General features: G+C 47.3%; 2 protein-coding genes across 2 annotated transcripts; one reads left to right on the forward strand and one right to left on the reverse strand.

The window, feature by feature from the left end:
• Positions 1-4,679: 4,679 nt before the first annotated feature.
• Positions 4,680-13,428, reverse strand: TRIM10 (tripartite motif containing 10). Its single transcript, XM_029243497.1, has 8 exons — positions 13,278-13,428; positions 12,521-13,010; positions 10,640-10,735; positions 9,335-9,565; positions 8,573-8,595; positions 8,119-8,234; positions 6,874-6,906; positions 4,680-5,670 (listed from the first exon to the last, which is right to left on the reverse strand). Exons 2-8 carry the CDS (start codon positions 12,947-12,949, stop codon positions 5,129-5,131), a joined length of 1,470 nt encoding a protein of 489 aa, XP_029099330.1. The 5' UTR covers positions 12,950-13,010; positions 13,278-13,428; the 3' UTR covers positions 4,680-5,128.
• Positions 13,429-15,311: 1,883 nt separating this feature from the next.
• On the forward strand, positions 15,312-24,358 carry TRIM15 (tripartite motif containing 15). The gene is made up of 7 exons (XM_029244053.1): positions 15,312-15,680; positions 17,563-17,658; positions 20,225-20,455; positions 21,220-21,242; positions 22,499-22,614; positions 22,963-22,995; positions 23,841-24,358. Exons 1-7 carry the CDS (start codon positions 15,312-15,314, stop codon positions 24,356-24,358), a joined length of 1,386 nt encoding a protein of 461 aa, XP_029099886.1.
• The last annotated feature ends 403 nt before the right edge of the window (positions 24,359-24,761 follow it).

Here is a 24,761-nt window from a genome sequence, read left to right on the forward strand (position 1 = left end):
CTATGATATAATAAATCTGTGTTGTTTTAAGACACTAAATTTGTTGTAATTTTTATGGAGCAATGAATAATACCTTTGTATATTAATTATTTGTGCATCACTTCTTTGGGTGAGTAAAGACAGTACACTGTCTTTGTGTCCCCAGGGTTTAGGACAGTGCCAGTCTCATAGTTGGTGTCCAGTGAAATTTATTAAGTGGATGCATGAATAAATTAATAGAAAGTATAAGGACCCTTCTTTTTTCTTTTTTAATAAATTTATTTATTTATGGCTACGTTGGGTCTTCGTTGTTGTGCGCGGGCTTTCTCTAGTTGTGTCAAGTTGGGGCTACTCTTTGTTGTGGTGCACGGGCTTATTCATTGCGGTGGCTTCTCTTGTTGCAGAGCACGCGCTCTAGGCGTGCGGGCTCTAGTAGTTGTGGCTCTCAGGCTCTAGAGCGCAGGCTCAGTAGTTGTGGCGCATAGGCTTAGCTGCTCTGCAGCATGTGGGATCTTCCCAGACAGGGCTCGAACCCATGTCCCCTGCATTGGCAGGCAGATTCTTAACCATTGCGCCACCAGGGAAGTCCTAAGGGCCCTTCTTGATGCTCCATGATTAACAAAGGGGACCTTTAACTAGTATTGCTGAGCCCTTGCAGAAATGGTCAATAGTATACTTGGCACTGAAGGATACAAAGAATAAAACATGACTACAAGGAGATGCTGCATTGTGGTGTAAAGAGTAAAAACTCACAAGTCAGACTTGAGTTCAATCCCAGTCCTGACACCTAATACCTCTGTAACCCTGTACAAGTTACTTAGCCTCTCTGCACCTCAGTCCTACCCCCTCTAAAATGAGGATAATGGTACTCATGGCCTGGGATTTTTGTAAGAATTAAGTGTTATTATATATGCCTGCTGCAGTGCCTAACACGTTGGAAACATTTAAATGTGTTAATTCCATCTTCTTATTCTACGTCTCCAGCCAAAAGCTTATAATCTAGCTATGGAACCAGAATAAACACAGATGGAATAACAAGAGAGTGTGTGATGGGTTATTAAGTGTCCTAGTTGCTAAGGGCAGTGGGGATTCAGAGGAGAGACACGAGTGAGGTTGGCAAAGTCGGGGTTGGCTTCGTAGGGGTGGAATTGGACACGCAGGAGAGAAAGGTGGAGAGCGTCCAGGTCAGGACAGCTCCACGGATGAAAGCGCGGAGGTAGGAAAAGGCCTCAGCACGTTTGTAGCAGTACGAAAAGACTGACCCAGTCAGTCTGGAATATTCGGGAATGGGGAAGACCAGAAGTCAAGCAGAGGGTTAGATGAGTGACACCAAAACATAGGCAGTCATCAAAGGGTTTTGCATCAGGAGTGAAAGGAACAAGTGGTGTTTAAGGAAAACCAGTCTGGACTCTTGTTGCCAGATGGATTGGGGACAGGAAGTCAGGGGGTTAAGGGAGGGGAAGGAGAAAGTGCCTAGTGTGGATGTTCAGAAAAAGAAGGATATAGCTACTAGGCAGGAAGCTGTATGTCTCAGAGAAACGTGAGACCCCAAATCTAAGAATAAGACATTAGCCAAGGAAAGAGCACCCCTGGATGTGACAGCTAACAATTCCTGTGTCCTAGCTGTGGTTAACGTCAAACAGAGAATTGGTCCAGAAGCATCCTACCAGCACTGGGAGGAGACTGACAAGCTCCGAGGGTCTGTCTCCACTGGAGAGTCAGTTACCCTGCAGGTGACTGCCAGGCCCTCTGTGCTCTTCTGATGTGACTGTGGATGATCAGGCCGGGTGGGCATCTGACCAGCAGATGGTTGGCCAGTGGAGCCTATAAGGTGGCCTGCCGAGAAAGGTCTTATCAAAGAAAGACAATGATAATTAGGTTCTCTAAGAAATTCAAAATGGATCTATGATGAAGGCATCATTGGTTGGCAGGAAGAGCAGCAACATAGGGGATCAGAGCCACACACGTGACTGTGTCCTGAAGCAAGTGTCATTGACCACGTTGCTCAGTGGCCACAGGCTAGTCCAGTCTCTAAGCTGCCTTGGGCCTCAAGTCCCCTTCCCACCGTTCTTGGATGTACAGAGGCAGTATGACTTAATGGTCATGAGCGCAGACTTGGGAGCCAAACCATTTGTCTAATGTCTAGTGTCTAATGTGTATTATCGCTGCGCTATTTACTAGCTGCTCATGTGGGACCAGTTACCCAACCTCCATACATCTCACTTCTCTGATGTATAAAACGGGGCTGTTAAAAAACAAAACGGGACTATTAATAATAGTACCTACCTCATAGGGTTGTTGTGAGGATTAAATGAGTTAATATATAAAATAATATTTACTCCAGTGACTGGCCAGAGTGAACTCTCTATGTGTTGATTATTATTATTAGCATTTTTAAATCTCCAGTTCTTCCTTTGGGAACTACTTGTATCTCCCACCACTCCCACCACCCCACCAGAGCTTCCCACAAGGCTTGAGTCCTAACAGTGGAAAAATCCCATTTTCCTTATTTGCATATCCAATCTTATAATAAACTTTCTTAATATTTGAACTAACTTGAGTGAGTCTCCATTCCCTGTAGTAGAAGCTGCTACAGTGTAAGTTGTGAAAAAGTCGGCTAAACCTGTGGATGTCCCAACAGGTGTGCACGTTTCCTTTGGAGTCTTGGAGAGGGTGACTGGGAGCTTGGGGTTCTGGACTTCAGCACTTCCCTGGGGGAGGGAACCCCGAGTTCAGACTCTGTGACAAGCAGAGCATGGAGGCTCACGGAGCTGCCTTATCTTGAGGTCATCATGTTTTAGGATCTATCCACTTCCTCTGCGCTGAGTCCACAATCCAAACAAGTGAATTTCAAGTAAAATTACCCTGGGAGGGGAGCAAGTGCTGATAGACCAACATGAATATTTTCACTCACTAGCGGTTTTACTTCTCAGTGTAAGAAATATAACATTTTTTCCTGAATCCAAACCCCTCATGGGAAGTGTGGCCAGCAGTAAAATATTCACACCAAGGCACACATTTCTGAACAGGGCGGCACAGTAGTTAAGAACTCTAAAGTCCGACATGGATCAAAATCCTGGCTGCCTGATCTGGCTGAGGAAGTAACCCCAATTCACCTGGCCTCAGCTTTTTAACTTTAAAATGTGGATAATAATAGGAGCTACCTGGTGGGGTTACCAAGATTAAGTGACATAATACATGTAAAGACCTCCAACAGGCCAGGATCTTCATACATATATACCCTAGAGGCTAATAGTCATTTGAAAAGACCCAGCTAAAACCTACGAAAAATCAACAGAAAAATACAATCCACTCTTTGTTGGAATCCCAAGTCTGGGGGCTTTGGGTATGTTTTAGCATTATTTAGGGACTTGTGTGTGTCTTTTTTTAAATATACGTTTTATATGAAATACTGAACACTCCCAGGGAAAGCAATTGAACCTCCCTCCGATCCTTGGCTCCTGGTCTCCACGTCTTTTCTACCTGCTAAACTGAGGATGAACGACAGAACTTTTGTGGTGACCTCAAACCCTGGGCCTCAATACATTGTGCTCACCCCCTAGAGGTTGCACCTGGATGGTTTGCTCCTCCCAGGGACCTCAGTGGGGAGATGATAGAACATTTTAGTTTACATCCAAGCAGATTCAACAGACATAGTATTAAAAAGATTGACAGTAAAGGGTATGTTTAAGCAGAATAAATGACACCTCCAATAAGAACTAGAAAATAAAATATGTTAAGATAATGCTTTTATTATGCATAGGATTTTAAATTCCTTGGGACGAGGGAAGTCATTTTAGAAATTCTAGGCAGCCACGTGTTAGTGCTTTTTCCTGTCCCAGAATCACACCAGGCAGCGGGATTTCTGGAGTCACGGATAATCAACTTCTTCACACCACCCGTGGCCACAGCTTCTGCAAATGCAACCTGCTCCCCCACGGCTCACCACCCAAATCCACACATCTACAAATCCCTAATTCTCTCCCTTCTTCTGCCCCATCCCTCAGATGGTACTTCTTGTCTAGCCCTAGAGCAGTCCCAGTGCTTTGGGCTAAAAGTCACAGGTCATGCAGTTCACCCCCTGCCTCCACCTGGGATTCTTTACCCAGCACAGAGCTTACGATGGTGCTATTTCTGCTCCCACAGCTGAGCTATTTGAGACTCAGTCCTTTCCACCATCTCATTCCTTTCGTCTCACTTCTCAACCTCAGATGGTGATCAGGAAGACGCTTTTCCCCAGGGGTTGAGTGTGGTCCTTGGGTTGTGGCTTATAGCGATACTTCCCCTGTGCCCTTCCCACCAAGGCCCTGAATTTTCATCTCAGCCAGAAGGAGGCATTGAGTGGTGTCAAGAGTCGGGGTGGCAGCACATCTGTTTGTGAGGACAGTGGAGGTGACCCAGTGTCCCAGTGGTCACAGATCATCCAGCTAGTTCTCTGCTGTCTCTTCTTCCTAAGAGGCTTATTCCCCTCCTTTCATCATTCATTATACTCATCTTTTAGACTCATCCTTTCCAGAAAGCCCTCTCCAACTCACCTCCTGTTACCTCCAAGATGGGTTATGCCCCTCCTCTTGGCTTCCCTAGTACCCGGGTCAGACCCCTATCACAGCGCCCATCACACTGTGCTATCATTTCCTCCTTTTGTCTCTGTCTCTTCTCTTGAGCTCCTTTAGATACAGGACAAAATTTTTTCCTTTTGTTTTCATATCACCAGTGGCTACCATACTGCTTGGCTCATAATTAGCATACAATAAATATTTCTTAAGGATATGAGTAAATGAACTCTAATATTTTGGGGGGAGAAAACAAGATGAAGAGAGGTGAGATGCCTAGTTTAAGATCATATAATTCGCTGATTACAAGGCTGGATCTAGAACCCAAGTCTTCTGGCCCCAAATCCGGTATTCCTTCCTCTACACAGCTACTTCTGTGCCTGGTGGGGATGGTGGTGAGGAGGGCTGGCAGTGGTCTGAGTCCCATCCACTGGTCATTGAGGTAAGGGCCTGATCAGCAGACTGAAGGTCATCCCACCTGTCCCTTGCCAAAGTCCTGACTCTATCACATCATCTAAAGCAGTAACTACTGTTCTGAAACTTACAGGTGACCCAGCCAGGGTCAAGTCCTTGGGTCCTCTCTTTGGACCCTGTGCTTAGGGGAGGTTAGCTGCACCCTCTAGGGAGCTCAGGGAGAACTTGGACCCTCGTCCCCAGAGCCCAAAGAAGGGAAAGATCTTCTGGGTGAAGGAGGCAGTGAAGGTGTAGATGGGTTCCTGAGTGACGGCATTGGCAAAGGTCACCCAGCCCACCTCGTAGTCAACAGACACGCGCACCTGCTGGGGCTGCTCCTCCAGGGCCAGGCGGGTGGGGAAGGAGCCCAGGGCCGAGACGAAGCCCCAAGCCAGTCTCACCGCCCACACCCCCTCCTCTGGCCGCAGCCGAAGCTCCCCCTTCCGCCGGATGTCCTTACTGACCACACCCAGGGTGCAGCTGCCCCCGGGAGCCAAGTCCACACTCACCACCCACGTGTGTCTCCCCCCAGTGAAGCCACCATGGGCCAGGACACAGGTGGCCCGGTCGAAACGCTGGGGGCTGTCTGGTGACTTCTGCCATTTATAGGAGAAGCGAGCCTGCTGGTGGTCCTCAGACAAGAGGAGCTTCGGGTGGGAAGTCCAGGGGTCTAGAGAGATGTGAGCTGTGGGGAAAACCAAAAGGGCCACAGATGTCAGCAGACATGCTATCACCTTCAGGAAAGGCCTAAATACTCCCCTTGACACCCGCGTTAGCGTTACTACCAACAAAGTATATAGTGCCTACAAAGACCTGCAGTATGGGTATCACCTGGAAACCTGTTAGTAACAGACTCTCAGGTACCACCCCAAACCACCTGAGATGGAATCTGCATTTTAGCAAGATCCGCAACTGATTCCTGTGCTTCAGAGGATGTGTTGGTTAGTTCGTTAGTTCGGACATCCGGGCTCTCATCTGGTTCTGTGTCTTCCCCTGGAAAGCACTTCTTCTCCCTGCAAACTGGCTGACTCCCAAAGCTGTGCATGCCTGCTCTGATCTCCTGCTGCTGACACATCACGTCCTCCCCGTCCTGTATCTCGGAGGGTGGAAATATTCTTCCCTCAGTCCAAACTTCATGATCACTCCCTGGGCACTTATGACTCATTTATACAGTCTTCACTCCACCCAGACTCTCTGGCTCACCCACGGGTTATTCATTCTGCCTCAGTAATTCTAAAATCAGGCAGACTCTGAGGACCACCTTTTAACAAAAAAACTTCTGCGGACCCTGGCATAGTGATACTTTTAGTATCCATAAATTGGGACAAATTCATAAATTCAGATATGTCCATGAGTTAGGAGTCCCTGCCAAGAGCTCTGTGACTTCCCAGGGTCTTCGGCTGATAGACTGGGAACAGTGCCCTGAGTGGGGTCCATTCTTCATTCCTTTCCTACCTGCAGGCTGCACTCCTATCATCTATGAAATATAATAACACCTGAGAGAGAGTAGGGGTTCCTGACAATTCTAAGAATGTGATTCTAAACCCAGATCAAATTCCACGCATCCAGGAAGCCCTTCCCGATAGACGTTGTCCCATCCTGATTTAATCTTTCTATCCCATCATCACGTGCAGATCAGAACATGAGCTTCCTGCCAGGGATGTGGTATGTGTGTGTGCCTGTCCCTTCTTCATGGTTCTCCCACAAGCATTACAAAGGCAGTGACACATATCAGTGTCACGTGTGACATTATGTGTATATGTACATTTATATATGTGATATATATGTATTTGACTATTACAGTGCCCAGTGTAGAACCCTGCAAAATTATCTGCCCATTTCAAGATTAGAATCCTCACTCCCTCCCATCCTGACAGAGGCTGCTTACCTGGCTCATAATCCAACTCAAAGCAGAGTTTTTCTGTTAAGAGGAAATGAAACAGGATGCGCTTTCATTAGTCTTACCGAACCATAGAACATTTAATGATGAGGAAACTGAGGCCCCAAAAGGGAAGAGACAAAGAGAGGAATGGAAGCTGGAATCCTCTAGACCAGTGGTTCTGAACTTGAACTTGCATCAGAGTCCCCAGAACACTTGCTAAAACACACATGTTTTTGATTCAGGTGGCCCGGGGTGGGGCTGAGATTCGCATTTCTGGCAAGTTACCAGGGGATGCTGCTGCTGCTGGCTGGGAGCCCCACTTTGAGCCGCACTGCCTAGCTCTGAGCGGGCAGTGACCAGTGCCTTGCACAGAGCCTAGGACACAGTAAATGCTCAAGAAACATCGACTTAATGAACAGATAAGTGGGTTAATTTATTTCTCGTTCTGCTTGGAAATAATTTTGGGGATAGTCAAAGGTCAGCCTTTGATTAGAGTAAAATTTCCTTCACTGCCAGGCCATTTACTTGTAGGAAGTGGACTTGGGGGAAAGCTCTTCTAAGGTGACATTTTTGTGGGTGGGTCATTTAGAACTAGGTGGCATCATTCGTGATGTCACGTAGGAGGAGAGGGAAGTGTTGGCGAGCAGCCACATTCCTGACTCTCATTTCAAACCCTCCACACCCTCTCCTACCACCACTCCCTGTCCTGGAAAACGGGGTCATGGTCCCCACAGGGGCAATTCAACTCTGAGGACCAAACTAACAGGGGCGGGGAAGCCAAGGAAAAGAGGAGGGAGGGAAGTCAGCTACCACAGGGCACAGAGAAATACCCTTGCTGGTTATTAATTAACAATGTTCATCATCAAAAACTTATCATGTATTACAAATGTGGATTTTTAAAATTACTGACAATGACAGATTGTGGATTTTTATGGATTTTTAAAATTATTGACAATGACAGATTTTGTTAATCATTCTCTTATATATCACTTCATGGCAAGCGGTTAGATCTATTTGTTTCATTATTTTTCAAACCAGTTACATTTTTTTCCAGAAATCCTCACCTTTATTATCTAACTTCATTGTCACATCCTGATAAGCAGATTATATAAAGATCTGCAAATAAGGAAACCAAGGCACTGGGAGAGTGCAAGCCTTGTCAAAGGTCACACAAACGTCGGGCAGCGGGGCACGGAGGCCATTCCTAAATCCAGGCTTCACAGCCACCTGTGCTTCGTGGGGTCCGCTTACCCAGAAACGTCTTCATCTCCTTTCGCAGCGGGAGGGCCTGCTGGGGGAAGTCCCGAATCCTCTGGCCCAGCTCAGGGGATACAGCCTCTGGTTTCCGGCACCTTCTGGTTTCACATCTAGGGGCACAGAAATGGTGGGGTCTGGGAATTATCCTTCTTAGTGATGCCTCCAGACTCAGCTGGTCACCTTCTAATTGTCTTGGAGGTGCCAGTTCCCATGGACAGACATGATTCCTCTGGGATGGATCCATTCCCTCCCCACACTGTCCCCTCTTGGGCAGTGTCATGCAGGGGTGTGTATCTACAGCTGGCTGTACATGGGAATGCATTTGAGTATGTGAAAGTTTACATGTGAGTTGTCATCCTTAATGTGAGAATGTATATTTGTGTGGTAATAACCAGCATGTGGTGCGTGTATGTTTATGTATGTGGGAAAAGAGAAGAGAAAATCTTACCTTATTAGAGTGCTTCTGATATCCTAGGAGAAAGAGAGAGAAAGCAGGGATTCAGTTTCCATTTCTCCCTCCCACGAGAAAAGACAAAATACCATATTCTCAGCCCTAGATAGAAAAAGGACACCAGATCCATGGAGTCACAGCATTTTCAGGTTTATGAGGCTTCAGGGATCTTAGAGCCCAACCGCTTCATTTTATAAGATCCAGACAGTGAAGTGACCTGCCCCTTAGAGGCAAAGGCAAGTCCCATCCCAATGTCTCCAGCTTCTCAGTCCCCAACGTGTCCGCCTAAATCATGCTGCCTTTCTGATGCCTAATTGGGACCCCAGTATCTCTCCTCCAGTGTGAGGAAGAGAAACAGAACAAGAAGAACTTCCTGCTGGTGGGCGGTGACACAGAGAATAGTTTGCCTCGGAAATAGCACCTGACATTTGTTCGCATATAGTGCTTGATGCTTCTCAGAGTGCTAATTTCACTTGCATTTTACTGTTGGATCCTCACAAATAAAGTATTTTTGAGATAAATAAACAAAGTATCTCCCCTATTTGATGGATAGGATGAAGAGACCAAGACCAGAGAGCAAAGCAACCAGGGAGCTCTTGGGGAAGCAAGGACTCTTAGAATTCAGAACTTCTGGTCCTGTGACCCATATTCCACTTGGGATACAAGGATGTGTGAGTGAAGAAGAGATGGCTTAGACAGGTAAAGATGCAACAAATCATAGGTGAGCACAGGTGGACGGGGGCGGGGCTCAGATCTCACCATCAGGAGCTCCCTTGCTGGCCTCTCCTTCTTCTCCTCCAGTTCTTCAATGAGGGTGGTAAACCGGCAGATTTCCCCAGTGACCAGGACATCAAACTCATCCCGATGCTTTAAGATATCCCCATCCAGCCTCTCCAACTGGGCTAAGAGGATGCTCTGCTGTTCCTCCAGGAACTGGCTCAGATGTGCAAACTCAGAAATCACTTTTTGTTTCTTGGTGGCCACCTGAGTCTGAGGGGGCAGGAGGAGAGGGCAGGAAATTATTCCTCCTCTTCCTCCACTTCCTTTTCCTTCATTTTCCTTAATTCACTCCCGTCTCCCTCCAGATCCACATTCTCCAAGGTTTGGTGGTAAAGTCAGAGCCCCCCACTCCCCAGGTCCCCAGATAGACTTGGAACCATGGCATAGTTTCCTTTACACCTGCCATGCCATTTCCAGGAGGAGGTGTACGGGAGGTGGTGAGGACACCCCACCTCCTGCCGTTTACAAAGTGCACACAGTGTGCAGGGCACTAAGGTACATTACTGTCCTTACAGCAATTCAGTGAGATAGTGATTTTTTTTGTTTGTTTGTTTGTTTTTTTGCGGTACGCGGGCCTCTCACTGTTGTAGCCTCTCCCGTTGCGGAGCACAGGCTCCGGATGCGCAGGCCCAGTGGCCATGGCTCACGGGCCCAGCCGCTCCATGGCATGTGGGATCTTCCCAGACCAGGGCATGAACCCGTGTCCCCTGCATCGGCAGGCGGACTCTCAACCACTGCGCCACCAGGGACGCCCGATAGTGATAATTTTTAATCTCCACTTCACAGAAAAATAAACTGAGCATAGAGAGCTGTTTGAGGTCATAGAGCTAATTCATTTCAGATTCAACCCAGAATGGGGCTTCCGTGGTGGCGCAGTGGTTAAGAATCCGCCTGCCAATGCAGGGGGCAAGGGTTCAAGCCCTGTTCCGGGAAGATCCGTGTGCCACAACTACTGAGCCTGCACTCTAGAGCCCATGAGCCACAACTAGTGAAGCCTGCGTGCCACAGCTGCTGAAGCCCATGAGCCTAGAGCCCATGCTCCGCAACAAGAGAAACCACCGCAATGAGAAGCCCACGCACCACAACGAAGAGTAGCCTCCACTCACCACAACTAGAGAAAGCCTGCACGCACAGCAACGAAGACCCAATGCAGCCAAAAATAAATAAATAATAAAACAAAAATGCAGAATGACTTCAGAGCCCTATATGCTATGTTGCCTTGGTTTCAGAAAGGCACTGGACCCTGAGGAAGGGAAGAGGACCAGGGAAGGGATGATGACTTACCAGGAGGACTTGTATCCTTCGATTTTCTCTTGACTGAATTCCTTGAATCTCCTCTCTCTCCTTTCTTAGACACTCAAGACACTTCTGTATTTGTTCCTGGGAAGAAGGAGCATAAAATATTTAAGATGGGGGCAGGGATAAATTAGTAGTTTGGGATTAGAAGATACAAACTACTATATATAAAATAGATAAACAACAAGGACCTACTGTACAGAACAGGGAACTAAATTCAATATCTTTTTTTTTTTTTTCTGTGGTACGCGGGCCTCTCACTGCCGCGGCCTCTCCTGTTGCGGAGCACAGGCTCCAGACACGCAGGCTCAGCGGCCATGGCTCACAGGCCCAGCCACTCCGCGGCATGTGGGATCTTCCTGGACTGGGGCACGAACCCGTGTCCCCTGCATCGGCAGGCGGACTCTCAACCACCGCGCCACCAGGGAAGCCCTAAATTCAATATCTTGTAATAAACTATAATGGAAAAGAATCTGAAAAATATGAATCACTTTGCAGTACTCTAGAAACTAACACAACATTGTAAATCAACTATACTTCAATTAATTTTTTAAAAATATTTAAGACGGAAACAATGATTTGTTAAGAGATGTCATCTCTGCCTCCAGGAATGGAATGACCCAAGGGAAGGAGTCGTTCTCTTAGCTGACAAGCCTGGGCCTTTATGGTCCTTGACAGCTTACTCTCTTGGGGTCTTCTTCCTCTTGTTTTGTCCTCCAAGAATTTTGATTAGGGCTTTCTGCTTTTAGCTCTTGCCGTCATAAGCTATGACTCTGTGTTCTCACTTGAGCCTCCCTGTCTTCAGGCTAAACACCCTAACTTCTTTTGCCTTAATGAATGGCATCGAGGATCTATCCTGAGCTTGATACGCCCTTCTTCGAAATTATCCCAACTTTCTCACATATCCCAAACAGAACACATCCAAACAAGCTCTCTTATAAATGGAATCAACTTTCTGGGTATGATTCCGGAGGCAACAAGAAACTTGGATAATGCAAAAAATAACCAATGAATTGTTTTAAAAATTGCTTGCTCTAGGGGTCTTCCCTGATGGTCCAGTGGTTAAGACTTCAAGCTTCCACTGCAGGGGGCACAGGTTCGATCCCTGGTTGGGGAACTAAGATCTTGCATGCCGCAAGGTGTGGCCAACCCCCCCACCAAAACAAACAACAACAACAAAAATTGCTTGCTGTAGAGTAAAGAACAGGTATACACACATAAATGTTCATATAAGCACATTGCAAAATATATTTAGAACTCTTAACAATACATGCTAATTAACTAATTGACACATATACATAGACTCCCACTTGTAATAAAACACAATGCATAAACAGCTAAAACCAGTACACACTCATTTAATGACAGATAAAATTATACACCATATATATTTACCCAACCTGCATATATGCAAACACTAATTTACCTACAAACACGAGCAGTCAGTTACACATACACACCCAGTAGTCAGATCCCCCCAAACACACTGCACACGCTGGTAAACATGCAAACATTAATACACATACACACTGTGCAATCATTTCCTCGAGTGCAAACTCAGACATCCTCAGACACACCTGACTGATCCATGGTTCAGACACATACGTTCATGTTTTGGTGACTCATTCATTCAACATGTATTTATTGACCTATTATTATGTATTGGCCATAAGTAAACAACATAGGGCATACTTAAAACACAAACACATGATCTTCCATGCCTGGGTCTATTGCCTGGGTAATCACAGAAGCAGGGAGATGGAATTAAGTTTCAGAGTGGCCCAAATAATCCACAACTCTGCTCTGATTCTTTCAGTCCAGTCCAATCCCAGACCCACCCTGGGAACCTCTCAGTTTCCCCTTTCCTACCCTGTAGGGCCCAGCCGCGTCCTCCAGGAAGCGCACAGTGTGGGCACGGTGCTCCCAGGCCTCCCGGCACACCACGCACAGCTGTATCTCATCATCCTCGCAGAAGAAGTAGACTTTCTCCCCGTGCTCGGGGCAGATGTCCTCCTCTTCTATGTCCAGCCGGGACACCAACTTGAGACGTTCAATGTTCTCCACCACGCTGGCCAGCTGCCAATTGGGCCGGAAGCTCCCTGGGCGAAAAGGCTCCTTGCAGAGTGGGCAGGTTGGGGGCTCCTCGGGGTCCGGGCTGGGGATCTCAAGGTAGCGGGTGAGGCAGATGCGGCAGAAGTTGTGGCCACAGTCAATGGTGACCGGCTCCCTGAGGGTCCCTTGGCAGATGGGGCAGTTGACCTCATCTGCCAGGCTGGTCACAGAGGCAGCCGAAGCCATAGTGCTGCTGCGCTTGTGGCCTCTTCAAGGTCACCCTCTCTGCTCAGCTTGGAGAGAAGGGCTGGGAGAACAATGAGGACACACACCTCACACTCACACACCTACATGTGCACATGGCCAGACACAGGGGCATCTTACATACCCAGTGACACCCTCATGGTCACACACACATACGTGTGCGCACAGGGCAAGGTACCCACTTGCATCTCTGGCAGCCAGGGTTCTGCTGTCCCCCTCCCAAAAGAACAGACACACACCTTCCAACAGCAGAGACAGAGAAATGGCAGAGGAGGGGCAGAAGAAGCAGTCACAGCATTCCAGAGATGACCTCAGTTACTCTCTGGACTGGTGCCCATGACCTGGGGGTTCCTGCTCTTTCCTGTCCATCCAGAGACACTCACAGTAGAAGGAAAGTGGTCGTATCTTAACCATCCACAATTGGAAGAGACTGTTTTTCTTTTGGGAGCAGGAGGGAGACTGGGTCACAGAGCAGTAATGCCACCCCAGCCTCCCTGCAGTATGACCAGCTGTCTCCAGGGAGATTGGAGGTATCAGCCAACCCAGGGGAGTGTGGGGACCCAGATAAGGCGCTGTGCCCAGGGCAGGGGTGGTGAGACAGGGCACAAGCAGCTTCACCAACCGGCCTGCCATAGGCTTCCAAAGGGGTTGGAATGTACTCTGTCTGGGGGAGGAGAAAGAAAGATAACAGCAGCCATCATTAATTTACGATGGCCATGTTCCTCACTCTAACATAAGCGATTGAAACATACGATCTTATTTATTCCTCTTGTCTGCTCTGTAACCTTGGTGCTATTAAGATATTAGCTGGGCTCAGCCAGGTTACTTAGCTTGCTCAAGGCACACAGGTAGGGAGGTGGGAGGCCATAATTTACACTCAGATCTGTGAGTCTCCGAGCCGTGCTGTCCAACAGAAATACAATGTGAGCCACGTGTACAATTAAAAGATTCCCAGTAGCCATATTTTAAAAAGCAAAAAGTGAAATTAACTAATATTTTATTTAGCCCCAAGTAGTGTCAATATGTAATCAGAAAAAATTAGTCATGAGACATTTTACACCCTTTTTATTTGGTGTTAAGTCTTTAAGAAGGGGCATATTTTACACATACGGGACCAGCCACATCTCAGTGCTCAGCAACCTCATGCAGTTGGAGGCTCTTGTGCTGGACAGTGCAGCTCCAGGGGCTGCACTCTTTGGGGCAGAGGAGAGGTGATGTACAAAATAGTTGGAGTGGAAAGGGAGCGAAACACGGTGGGGTGCTGATCATCCAGTGGGAGAATGGAAGGAGATTTCCTTGGTTTTATCCACAGATGAAGGTGAGTGGATGAAGAACCATGGCTGTTTGATCATTGTCTTGGCTGGCAGTTCAGGAAGGGCACGGGCTGGAAGCCAGGAGGCTTGGATTGACCCTAGCCTTGCAACTTTCTAGCTCTGTGACCTTGGGGAAGTCACTTTACCTTTCAGTTTACATTTCCTGTAATCATCACCTGCCCCCAAGCACTGTTTTCAGATTGGATGTAATAATATGAAAATACTAAGCCTTAGATAAACGTGGTTGAACCTGTTTACCTTTTTGATTAACTGAGTTTTCTAAATTATATCAACATTGTGTTATGCTTTCTCGCCTTCTCCCCGCTGCAGTTAAAAACTAAAATTGAAGTACAATGTTACCCAAACTCCAGTGGGGACACTGGCACTGGGAGGTGGTGGGGGGTAGGAGTTTAGGAGAGACCAGCCAGAGTCGAGGAGCTGAGACAAGGAAAGGAGGGCGGAGGAAGGGACCCGGTGAGTGATCATCACACCTGCGGCATCTGAGCAGAGCCCCCGGAACAGAGTCCCCCGGAAGTCAGCGTCTCCCACTCCGGCTGGACTTTGCCGCTGTGTGCACACCTCAAAGCCAGAAGTTTATGGCTCCCACCTGCTCAGCCAGACAGGAAGCAGCATCTCCTCCCCAATTCCCCCCACCCCACTGTGGTCAAGGGAGGGGTTCCAGGAAACCCCATCTCCCTGTGACCTCATGGCATACTCTGCTCCCCACCCCAGGAGCCGGAAGGATCAGAAGGAGTGGAGAACTGGATGACGGGGCCACTGTTGGGAAATGCTGGGTAATCTGAGATGCCCTGGAGTTTGGACCCACTCAGCTGAGAGGTGGTGGCCAGGACTCTGGGAAGCACAAGAGGTGGAGCCAGGTGGCTTCTCTGTCCAGACACTCCTGCCTTCCCCTCTCTCAGCCTCTCATTCCTTTCCCTCTGTGACTCGTAAAAGTGACTCCATTTCAGGAAAAGAGGATTCATGTGGACTGAGACAGAAGCCTCAAAGGACGGGCTGGGGAAGGCACCATGATGCCCTCCACCCCCTCCCACAAAGGGGCTGCCTGTTCTGAGTGCAAAGGGCCCCTGGAGGATGCAGTGACCGCCACCTGTGGACACACCTTCTGCTGGCACTGTCTCCCCCCACCCTCCCAGATGGGTGCCCAGCCCTCCGGCAGGGTCTTGCTCTGTCCCCTCTGCAAGGAGAAGAAGCAGACCGAGACCCTCTTGGTCCCCGTGCCCCTGGGCCCTCTGGGGGAGACTTACTGCGAGGAGCATGGTGAGAAGATCTACTTCTTCTGCGAGAATGATGCCAAATTCCTCTGTGTGTTCTGCCGGGAGAGTCCCTCCCACCAGGCCCACGTTGTGGGCCTCCTGGACGAGGCCATCCAGCCCTACCGGGTAAGAAAGGTAGGGTCAGTTTGGGGCTGTTTGAGGCAGGACAGTACCCCAAGGTGGTGAAGGGAATAGGGCGGGGATCTTCATGAAGGGCACAGCTTCCACATCAGGGGACCCCAAGGCTGTTGGGACCCTGGGGCAGTCTCAGACTGAGGGGGACGTGGTTCCTTCCACTTGGATGCGTGGCCTTTCACGTCTTGGGGAAATTCAGCTCCAGCCCCGAGAAGACCTTGCGGTGATGGAGCACAGAGAATTGTAGCCATGGCTTCACTCTTTAGGGAAGGAAGGAGAGCAGGCTGTCCTGCAGGTCATGGGCAGGGTGGCCTTTGTCTCCCTGGATCCAGACTGGATATGGGGTCTAGCAAGGCCCTGACTGCCGGAGCTCAGAGGGAAGACAGGGATGGGGAAGGCATCCAACAAGCATTGCTCTTCTTTTTGAGAAAGGGAGGTGTGGCAGTACAGCAGCCCATCTGGTCTTGGGGACATTATGCACTCCTGTCTGCCCCTCAGATCTCTCTCTTGTCACTCAGTCACCAGGTCTGGAAGTGGCCTCCGCAGAAATATCTCTCATCTTTCCCTCTGCATTTCCCCCGCTGCCGAATCCAGGCTCTCACCATCTGTCACCCAGAGGCTCCAACAAGGTCCCTGTCTGCATTCTTACCTTTCCCCTCACCCTCCAACCTGCTGCGAGGCAGAGCTTCCCAAAACACAAAGCCCGTAATGTCGCTGCCCTGCTCACAATCATTCCGTGGATCCCTACTGCCCAAAGAAATCTCAAGTCTTTAGCAAGGTATCCAAGGCCACTTGGAGTCGGGATCCTGCCTTTATCTGTCAGCCACCCTGCCCGGGCACCATGTGTCCAGACAAACTGACCGTTATGTACCTGCTGTTTGTTGAATTAACACTCTTTCCTGCTTCTAATACTTTTCACATGCAGTTCCTTCCTCCTGGAAAGCTCTCCTCTCTCCTGACTCTTTTTTTTTTTAGCCATTTTACCAATTTTTAAGTGTACAGTTCAGAAGCATTAAGTACGCTCCTCCCCGTCTCTTACCCAACTGGAAATTTATCTTTCAAGGTCCACTGTAACCGGTTTCTGCTTTCGACAAATTTCCCTTGTCCCTACAGGCAGAAGTGTCCCCTCCACTGTGCTCCCATCTCACTGTGTGCACACCTTGATTATTGCATTTGTCCGTCTGTATTTTTTTTTTTAAACAAGTTTCTTTTTTTCTTTTTTTTTAAATTTTATTTATTTATTTATTTATGGCTGTGTTGGGTCTTCGTTTCTGTGTGAGGGCTTTCTCTAGTTGCTGCAAGCGGGGGCCACTCTTCATCGCGGTGCACGGGCCTCTCACTGTCGCGGCCTCTCTTGTTGCGGAGCACAAGCTCCAGACGCACAGGCTCAGTAGTGTGGCTCACGGGCCTAGTTGCTCCACGGCATGTGGGATCCTCCCAGACCAGGGCTCGAACCCGTGTTCCCTGCATTGGCAGGCAGATTCTCAACCACTGCGCCACCAGGGAAGCCCTGTCCATTTGTATTTTAATCACTTGTGACAGACTCCATCTCTAGAGGGTGGTCTTTTTTTTTCCAATTTATTTATTTTTATTTGTTTATTTATTTTATTTTTTGGCCGTGCTGTGCAGCTTGTGAGATCTTAGTTCCCCGACCAGGGATCGAACCCAGGGCCCGGGCAGTGAGAGCACCATGTCCTAACCACTGGACCGCCAGCAAGTCCTGATGGTGGTCTTGTAGGGACAGGAACTGGGCCTTTTTCACCTTTGAATTCCTCATCACTTAACGGTGTGCCTGGAACATGGTAGACAATTAATACCTGTGAGTTGAATTATGAATTAAGCCACCTCTTTCTGCCCACTCTTCTCTCCACAGGACGGTCTCAGGAGTCGGCTGGAAGCCCTGAGAATGGAGAGAGATGACACTGAAGACATGAAGAGCCGGGAAGACCGGAAGCTCCAAGTGCTCCTGGTAAAGGCCACATTATTGGCCACCTTCTCCTTTGGGGGTTTTCTTTTTTTTTCTTTTCTTTTTAGTTAATTTTCAACTGTTTGATTTCTATTTGGTTGTTTTCCAAATATGCTTTTTCAGTTTTCTTTTTTTTTTTTCTCTTTCAAATTAATTATTTTTCCTATTATTCCCATTGTCTTTAAACCTTTTAAACATATTTCTAATATCTGAAGTTTAGGTGATGTTTAATTTCTTCTGACCCTTCATCCTGTTAGCTTATTTTCTTGTGAGCTTTCCTTGCAGTTCTCACATTTGGGGATCCCACATCTGGGATGTCTCCAGTCAGCACCTTTCTTTCTTTGTTCCAAGCGGGCAGGGTGGATGGTCCAAACAGCAGTGAGGCCATGTGATCAGCCAGTATCTGGAAGGAACACTGGCTTCTCAGTTTGATCACTCCTCTGGATCCTTCTCTTGTTTACTTCTGGTCCTAAGAAGTTCCCAAATTTTCCCATCAGCTCTGTTGGACATTTTAAGGATTCTTGTAACTTTTGAGAGTTTTTAGTTGTCTGCATTAAATAACTTTTGGGAATACATATAATTTTGTTCTAAAACATCAAAAATCCACCTAGCATCCATGAGTAAAATATTTCACACAGACACTTGTGACAGAACAGTGTCTTGTAAGAAATCCTGATTTTCTTCATTTAGAACACCACTCCCCCCCATATATCATATGATAACGTCGTTATTTGTACAGTGTAACTATTTTCTTAATTCTTGAAAGTGTTTTTATGTTTTGCACAAATTTCTGAAGTGATAATCCTCCACTCTAATGAATAACACATGTACATGGCCAGAATTACTGTCTTTCTTTCCTTTCTTGTAAGGGTGCATTTTTCTCCCCCCAACTCCAGTTTTATTAAGGTATAATTGAGAAATAAAAATGCATATGCTTAAGGTGTGCAACATGATGTTTTCACATATGTATACATTGTTTCCTGTAACATTAAGGTAGTTTTGGTAGAATTAGGTGAATTTAGTCTTTTGTCTCTAGTTTCAATGCTTCCTCCTTAGTACTTCTTTGACTCTGTAAAAGTAATCTCAGTTTGGATTTTCTGTCTAATGCAGTAGCTATTTAAAATGATCCTAAGTTCAATTTTCATACAGCTAGGTAGTATTTATTGGTTATACATTAACTGATGGTTTTTAAAATTATTATTCCCAGTGCTGAGAAAATATGACCTGTAGGATTTCATAAAGTTAATGGCACATTTTTTAGGCCTAAAACCTTGCAATGTTAAATAATGTTTTCTGAAATATTAAGTGTTTAATAATATTATTTGAAAATAGTAATTTAATTTAATAACTTAATTTAATTATTATTTGAAAATAATAATTTTCAAATAGTATTTGAAAATTATGTCCATACTCCGTTTAGTGCTCAAAAATGCATTTCATAAGTCTACCTGTGTAGTCAAACTTCAGAATCAAGTTATTTGACACTTTACTTGTTTTTAAAATTCACTTTATTTAAACAAAAACAATTTACCCATTTCTCCCACTTGGAAATACCCATCTAGGGGTTTTCTTAACAGACTCTGGGGAAGCTTGTTGTCTAGTATCCGTTGCCTAGCTGGGAAGAACGGGCTGACTGTTCTTATTCACCTCCCTGCCTTGGCAGAAGGGCATTTGGGGTCAAGGTTATAGAATCCCAGAACATGAGAGCGGGAAGTGGTTCTGACATCTTCTAATCCCGGATTCGTCTTGCCAGCCATTATTTTTCAGAGCAGAAAATTGATGTCCAGAAAAGTGCTGCTCCCAAGGTCAGACGGCAAAGCCATCTCATAATGAAATGGCTAGAACCTGGGTCTCTTGACCCTTAGTCCATTGCTCTTCCCATTACAGTCTGTCCGCCTGAAAGCATTGCCTTCAGATAGGAAGCTTGGGGCCAGAAAGTGTATATCAGTGTCTGCGTTCCAGTACTGACCACAAGGCTGACCCCGAGGACAGTAGTTTGATGGTGAGGCGATATCTGCCTCCCGCCCATCTCTTCTCTCGTGCTACAAAATTTTCCGGGAGGAAATCCACAGTGTGGGAATTTCTGGTCCCTTGACCAAGGAGACAGAGTTTGGGGACAGGAAGATGTCTCCAGCATCCCTCAACTCCCATCAAAATATGCCCTGTAGATGGCGACCTCGGTGGCTAAGAACAATGCCACACCATGCGCTAATCACAGCTTCCTTTCACTTCAATTGCTCTCTAAGAGATCATCTCCACCTGACTCTAGGGATGGTATGGGAGGGTTAGGATGGTATTGCAGATGTGGAAGGATGTTTGAAAAGTTCAACATGGCTCTGAGAGTATAATGTGCATTATAATTAGAATCTCTAGGTGAGACAAGAGCATCGCCCTCATCGTTGGTAAGTTTATCGTGACACCTACCTCCTTGTACCACAGTATTATTTGGGAGGATGAATCTTGGAACTAGTTACTCCTTATCCCTTTTAATCAAGTTCATAGATGATCCTCTGGGAACCCAGCTCTGTGAGCTTCTCCCTAACCAGGCCTGTCTTTCTACCCCTCATAGACTCAGATTGAAAGCAAGAAGCAGCAGGTGGAAGCGGCTTTTGAGAGGTTGCAGCAGGAGCTGGGGGAATATCAGCATCTCCTGCTGGCCAGGCTGACGGAGCTGGAGCAGCAGATCTGGAAGGAGAGGGACGAGTATATCTCGAAGCTCTCTGAGGAAGTCGCCCGGCTTGGAGCCCAGGTCAAAGAGCTGGAGGAGAAGTGTCAGCAACCAGGAAGTGAGCTTCTACAAGTGAGAGACAGCCCACCAGCTCATGGGAAAGGAGAGGGAGTCCACAGGAAGGGGACACCATGCTGGGGGCTGGAAGATGCTGGAGAAATATAGGAAAGGGAAGCAGAGATTACTTCTAACGAGAGGGACTGATTATTGGGTTCCTTCGGCCCAGAGAGGTTACAGAGATGTAGTCCCAAAAAGGTTGGATGACTTTCCCATGTCACGCACCATGGTCACGCCAAGGGCTTTGGAGTGAACTTTGTAGTCAAGGGCTTGAGCGTCAGCTCATCTAGCTGTGTGACATTGGCAAATCTTGTAACCTCTCTAAACATGGGGATAATCATAGCACTTCCCTCACAGGGTTGTTGCAAAGACCATGAAAATAAAAATTCATGCAAAATGTTTAGCGTAGTCTCTGATTCACTGAAAGGACTCAGTAAACAGTGCCTGTTGTGATTATCATTATATTATCCTGTTTCACATCAGGTCTGGCTGATAACTGAAGGCCTGGTCCCTGCTAACCACCATCTCCTAATTGTTGGAGGCAGAACACACTCCTAGGATGAGGCTGAGACAGAGAAAGCAGCTCAGATGAACTGACAACACAGCCCCACATTAGTACGGAAGCATGATGTAAATTAACGGTCCAATGAGTAGGTAATTAGAAAGATCACCTCTCTGGAGGAGGAGAGTTTTGAGCTGATATGCTGAGGAAGAAAGGATGTACAGAATCCCTGATGGGAAGGATGTATGGAAACTAAGTGTATCTTTTTCTTTTGTAGGATGTCAGAGTCAACCAGAGCAGGTAGGGCCCACTGCCCAGTCCCACCTGCTTTACACTTGACCTTGAGACCGAAGGGGGAGGGGCACTCACTGACGCCCCCCGCCCCGCCCCCACAGGTGGCTACTCAGAAAAGCAAAAGCACTCCGACAGATACACTCTCTCATCCACTCATACATAAACAGCCCCAATTTACTAAGGTTTGTATTCTAAGGTTCCTTTTAAAACTGATTGTTCGGTATTGGGGATGCACTTTTTTCCCTGAGAAGTGAAGTTATAAATAATAATTACGTTAGGCTGATCCAGGAACATTTTATTTAATCCCTGAAATTATTAGTGCTTAAGTCAGTATTTAACACCGTTTAAAATGTCAGTCTAAAAAAATAATAAATAAAAAAATAGCCTAAGGGGAAATATTTTGTATAGAATATGATAAGCACAAAACTTGGGAAGACCAGTCTGTTCTTTCAATCATTTTTCCCACTCAACTTTCCCATTTCTTCAAAATTTCAAATGCTACAATAAAAGGACAGCAACCAGCAGCTGAGAGGCATTACTAATAGCAGGGCTCCGTTCCTTTCTAGCATCAGCAGTCTGCCGTGGGCTGAGCAGAGACACAGCAGCTAGGGAGGACTTCTCATATACTGTGTGCCCATGTATGTGTAGGGGAGCTGAACTCAGCTGTCCATGAATCAGGAAGTTCTCTAAACATACTTTCAAAGAGTGTCAGAGATTTAGATCTAGAAGGGCCTTCAAGGTCTTCTGGTCGGATGAAGAAACTAAAACCTAGAGGCGAAGTGCTTGCTCCAGGTCACACAGAGACTGACAAGCAAAGACTGAGCTGGAACCAGAATTGAGGGCTTTTTCACTGCATATAGGATTTCTTTCATCTCCTTTTTTCATCCCTGCACAACCTCTTTCCCTTTGTACTGAACAGCACAACAAATTAGAAAGACTGTGTAAGGCTGTTTTTCAAATGGTACTGTACCGCCCTCTAGAGACTAATGATCTCTTCCCTTTTGGTCCCCACAGGTCCATTCTCTTAAAGCACCTACCTCTAATTCTTGAGGAGTGGTTACCATTTGTTCCTCTTAGGTCTAGCTGAAATGCTCTTGCTTTAGTAGCTACACATTTCCAGCAAAGATAAAGGGATGATACTCAATCTAATTATTCACCACAGGTGCCAAGATTCTTAAGTCTGATTTTAGCCTCATTGGGTCTGGATGACCCAAACATTATTTTTGGAATTAGAACCTAACTGGTTACCAATTTGTCTGCAGGTATGAGATGAAGACTTTTGTGAGTCCAGAGGCCATTTCTCCTGACCTTGTCGAAAAGATCCGCGATCTCCACAGGAAAATACTCACCCTCCCAGAGATGATGAGGGCGTTCTCAGGTAAACAGGAAGGGGCAGCAGCTCTCCCCATTCCCATCACTTGCCCATCTGCCTTCCATCCAGCTCCATCTTTCCCCACCTTCCAAACCTGGCTCAAGACATCTTCCATCTCTTAGGCCCTCCTTTAGTGATCCCCCTCTGCCCAGGGAGACCATTCCCTCGAGCATCTCCTCTCCCCAAGGACGGGCGCTGCACTGAGAGGCAGGAAGGTGAGGACTACATCTCTTTCATAGCAGAAGCCGAGCCTTCTCCTGTCCCTGATGTCACATTGTTCCCAGACCACACCACCCTTTTGGGTGCCTATAAGAAATAATAAGTCACAGATCTTTCTATTTTTGCTTCCCTCAGAAAACTTGGTGCATCATCTGGAAACAGATACAGGTAAACACTTGGGGGCTTCGGGAGCCATTCTTTCCTTTATCCGTTTGTGAATTCATCCTTTCAATCCAAGGCAGCAAACAGAGCAATTAAAGATATGAACTCTGGAGCCCGATTGCTTGGGTTCTCTTTGCTCGTTATGAGACACTAACAAGTCATTAAGCCTCTTTGTCCCAGTTTCTTTATCTATAAAATAGAAAATATAATAGTACCACCCCACAAGTAGCTGAAGATAAATGAATTCATGTATGCAAAAAGCTTAGTATGAAACCTGGCACATAGTAAGTGCTCAGTTAATATTAGTTACTTGTATAGATATTAGTTATTCAAAAATATATATCAAGTGCTGGTTATTTTTTGTCCAGCATTGTGCTGGACTCTTTATTGACTTGGACAAATACTGAACAATTTTTAAAATAGCATTTACTTTTAAATTGGTGCTTAATTTAGAAACTATTCCCAAAACATCACCTCATTCTGCTTCTCAAATTAATGTGCAGAAAACTCACCTGGGGATCTTGTTAAAATGTGGATTCTGATTCACTAGGCCTGGGATGGAGCCCAAGATTCTGCATTTCTAACAAGCTCCCAGGAACAGCGGATGCCCCTGGTCCATGGACCTCACTTTGAGAAGCAAAGCCTTATAGCACAGCACCACTTGCGGGTCAGGTAGAGCTGTCATCTTCTGCCTCCTGGAACAAAAGGGGGAACTGAGGTTCTGAGAAGCCGGGACAATGGCAGGCTGCACAAGGCCGGTGCTCCTTCTGCCTCTCACTCACAGCACACGTGCTCTAGGGGCATTTTTTGTGCTGCCAGCTCTGTTGATGGCCACGCCTTCCTCCCAATAGGGGTTGTCACTCTGGACCCTCAGACCGCCAGTCAGAGCCTGGTCCTCTCCGAGGATAGGAAGTCTGTGAAGTACACCCGGCGGAAGCAGAACCTGCCCGACAGCCGCCTGCGCTTCGAGGGTCTCCCGGTGGTGCTGGGTTCCCCCAGCTTCTCCTCGGGGCGCCACCGCTGGCAGGTGGAGGTGCAGCTGGGGGACGGCGGCGGCTGCACGGTGGGGGTGGTCGGGGAGGAGGTGAGGAGGAAAGGGAAGCAGGGTCTGAGCGCCGAGGAGGGCGTCTGGGCGGTGATCCTCTCCCACCAGCAGTGCTGGGCCAGCACCTCGCCGGGCACCGACCTGCCGCTGAGCGAGATCCCGCGCCTCGTGGGCGTCTCCCTGGACTACGAGGCGGGGCACTTGGCCCTGCTCAACGCCGAGACCCAGGAGCCCATCTTCACGTTCACCGCCTCCTTCTCCGGCAAGGTCTATCCTTTCTTCGCTGTCTGGAAAAAAGGTTCTTGCCTTACTTTGAAAGGCTGAGGCTGAGCGTCCGAAGGGCGGTGCAGCGCCCGGGGATCCAGCTCCAACCCCTGGGCGAGTCGTCGTGCCCAAGACTGCGGGAGGACACAGGATCTCCGTCCCTGTGGCTTTGTAATTCTTTCACTTTATTTATCTTATGTCCTTCAACTCCCTGACGTTCCTGGTCCCCTCTGCTGACGCTCCCGCCTTCTGTGCACCTCCGAGTGGAGAACCAGAGGCAGGCGAGACTGTGCCCAGGACACCAGCAAAGCTGGGGAGCCAGTAGGTTTTTAAGAGGAAAAAAATCTAAAAAGTGTTTAAAGCTTCAGAATAACCGTCATGGGAAAAAGCAGCATTTTGTGGAGTTTGCACTAATTTTTTCAGTTGCCTGTTTTTATTTGGGCTTACACATGGAGATACTTCC

This window comes from Monodon monoceros, unplaced genomic scaffold, assembly GCF_005190385.1.
Source record: "Monodon monoceros isolate NGI ecotype Baffin Bay Population unplaced genomic scaffold, NGI_Narwhal_1 Super_Scaffold_3, whole genome shotgun sequence".
NCBI lineage: Eukaryota > Metazoa > Chordata > Mammalia > Artiodactyla > Monodontidae > Monodon > Monodon monoceros.

Excerpts from the sequence above, each read along its gene's own strand:
- TRIM10 (XM_029243497.1), bottom strand. The coding sequence starts at position 12,949 with ATGGCTTCGGCTGCCTCTGTGACCAGCCTGGCAGATGAGGTCAACTGC. Across the intron at positions 9,566-10,639 it reads GAAGGATACAAGTCCTCCTG|ACTCAGGTGGCCACCAAGAA; the intron begins GTAAGTCATCAT and ends CTGCCCCCTCAG. Across the intron at positions 8,235-8,572 it reads ATCAGAAGCACTCTAATAAG|ATGTGAAACCAGAAGGTGCC; the intron begins GTAAGATTTTCT and ends CTGTGCCCCTAG.
- TRIM15 (XM_029244053.1), top strand. The coding sequence starts at position 15,312 with ATGCCCTCCACCCCCTCCCACAAAGGGGCTGCCTGTTCTGAGTGCAAA. Across the intron at positions 17,659-20,224 it reads GGAAGCTCCAAGTGCTCCTG|ACTCAGATTGAAAGCAAGAA; the intron begins GTAAAGGCCACA and ends TACCCCTCATAG. Across the intron at positions 20,456-21,219 it reads CAGGAAGTGAGCTTCTACAA|GATGTCAGAGTCAACCAGAG; the intron begins GTGAGAGACAGC and ends TTTCTTTTGTAG.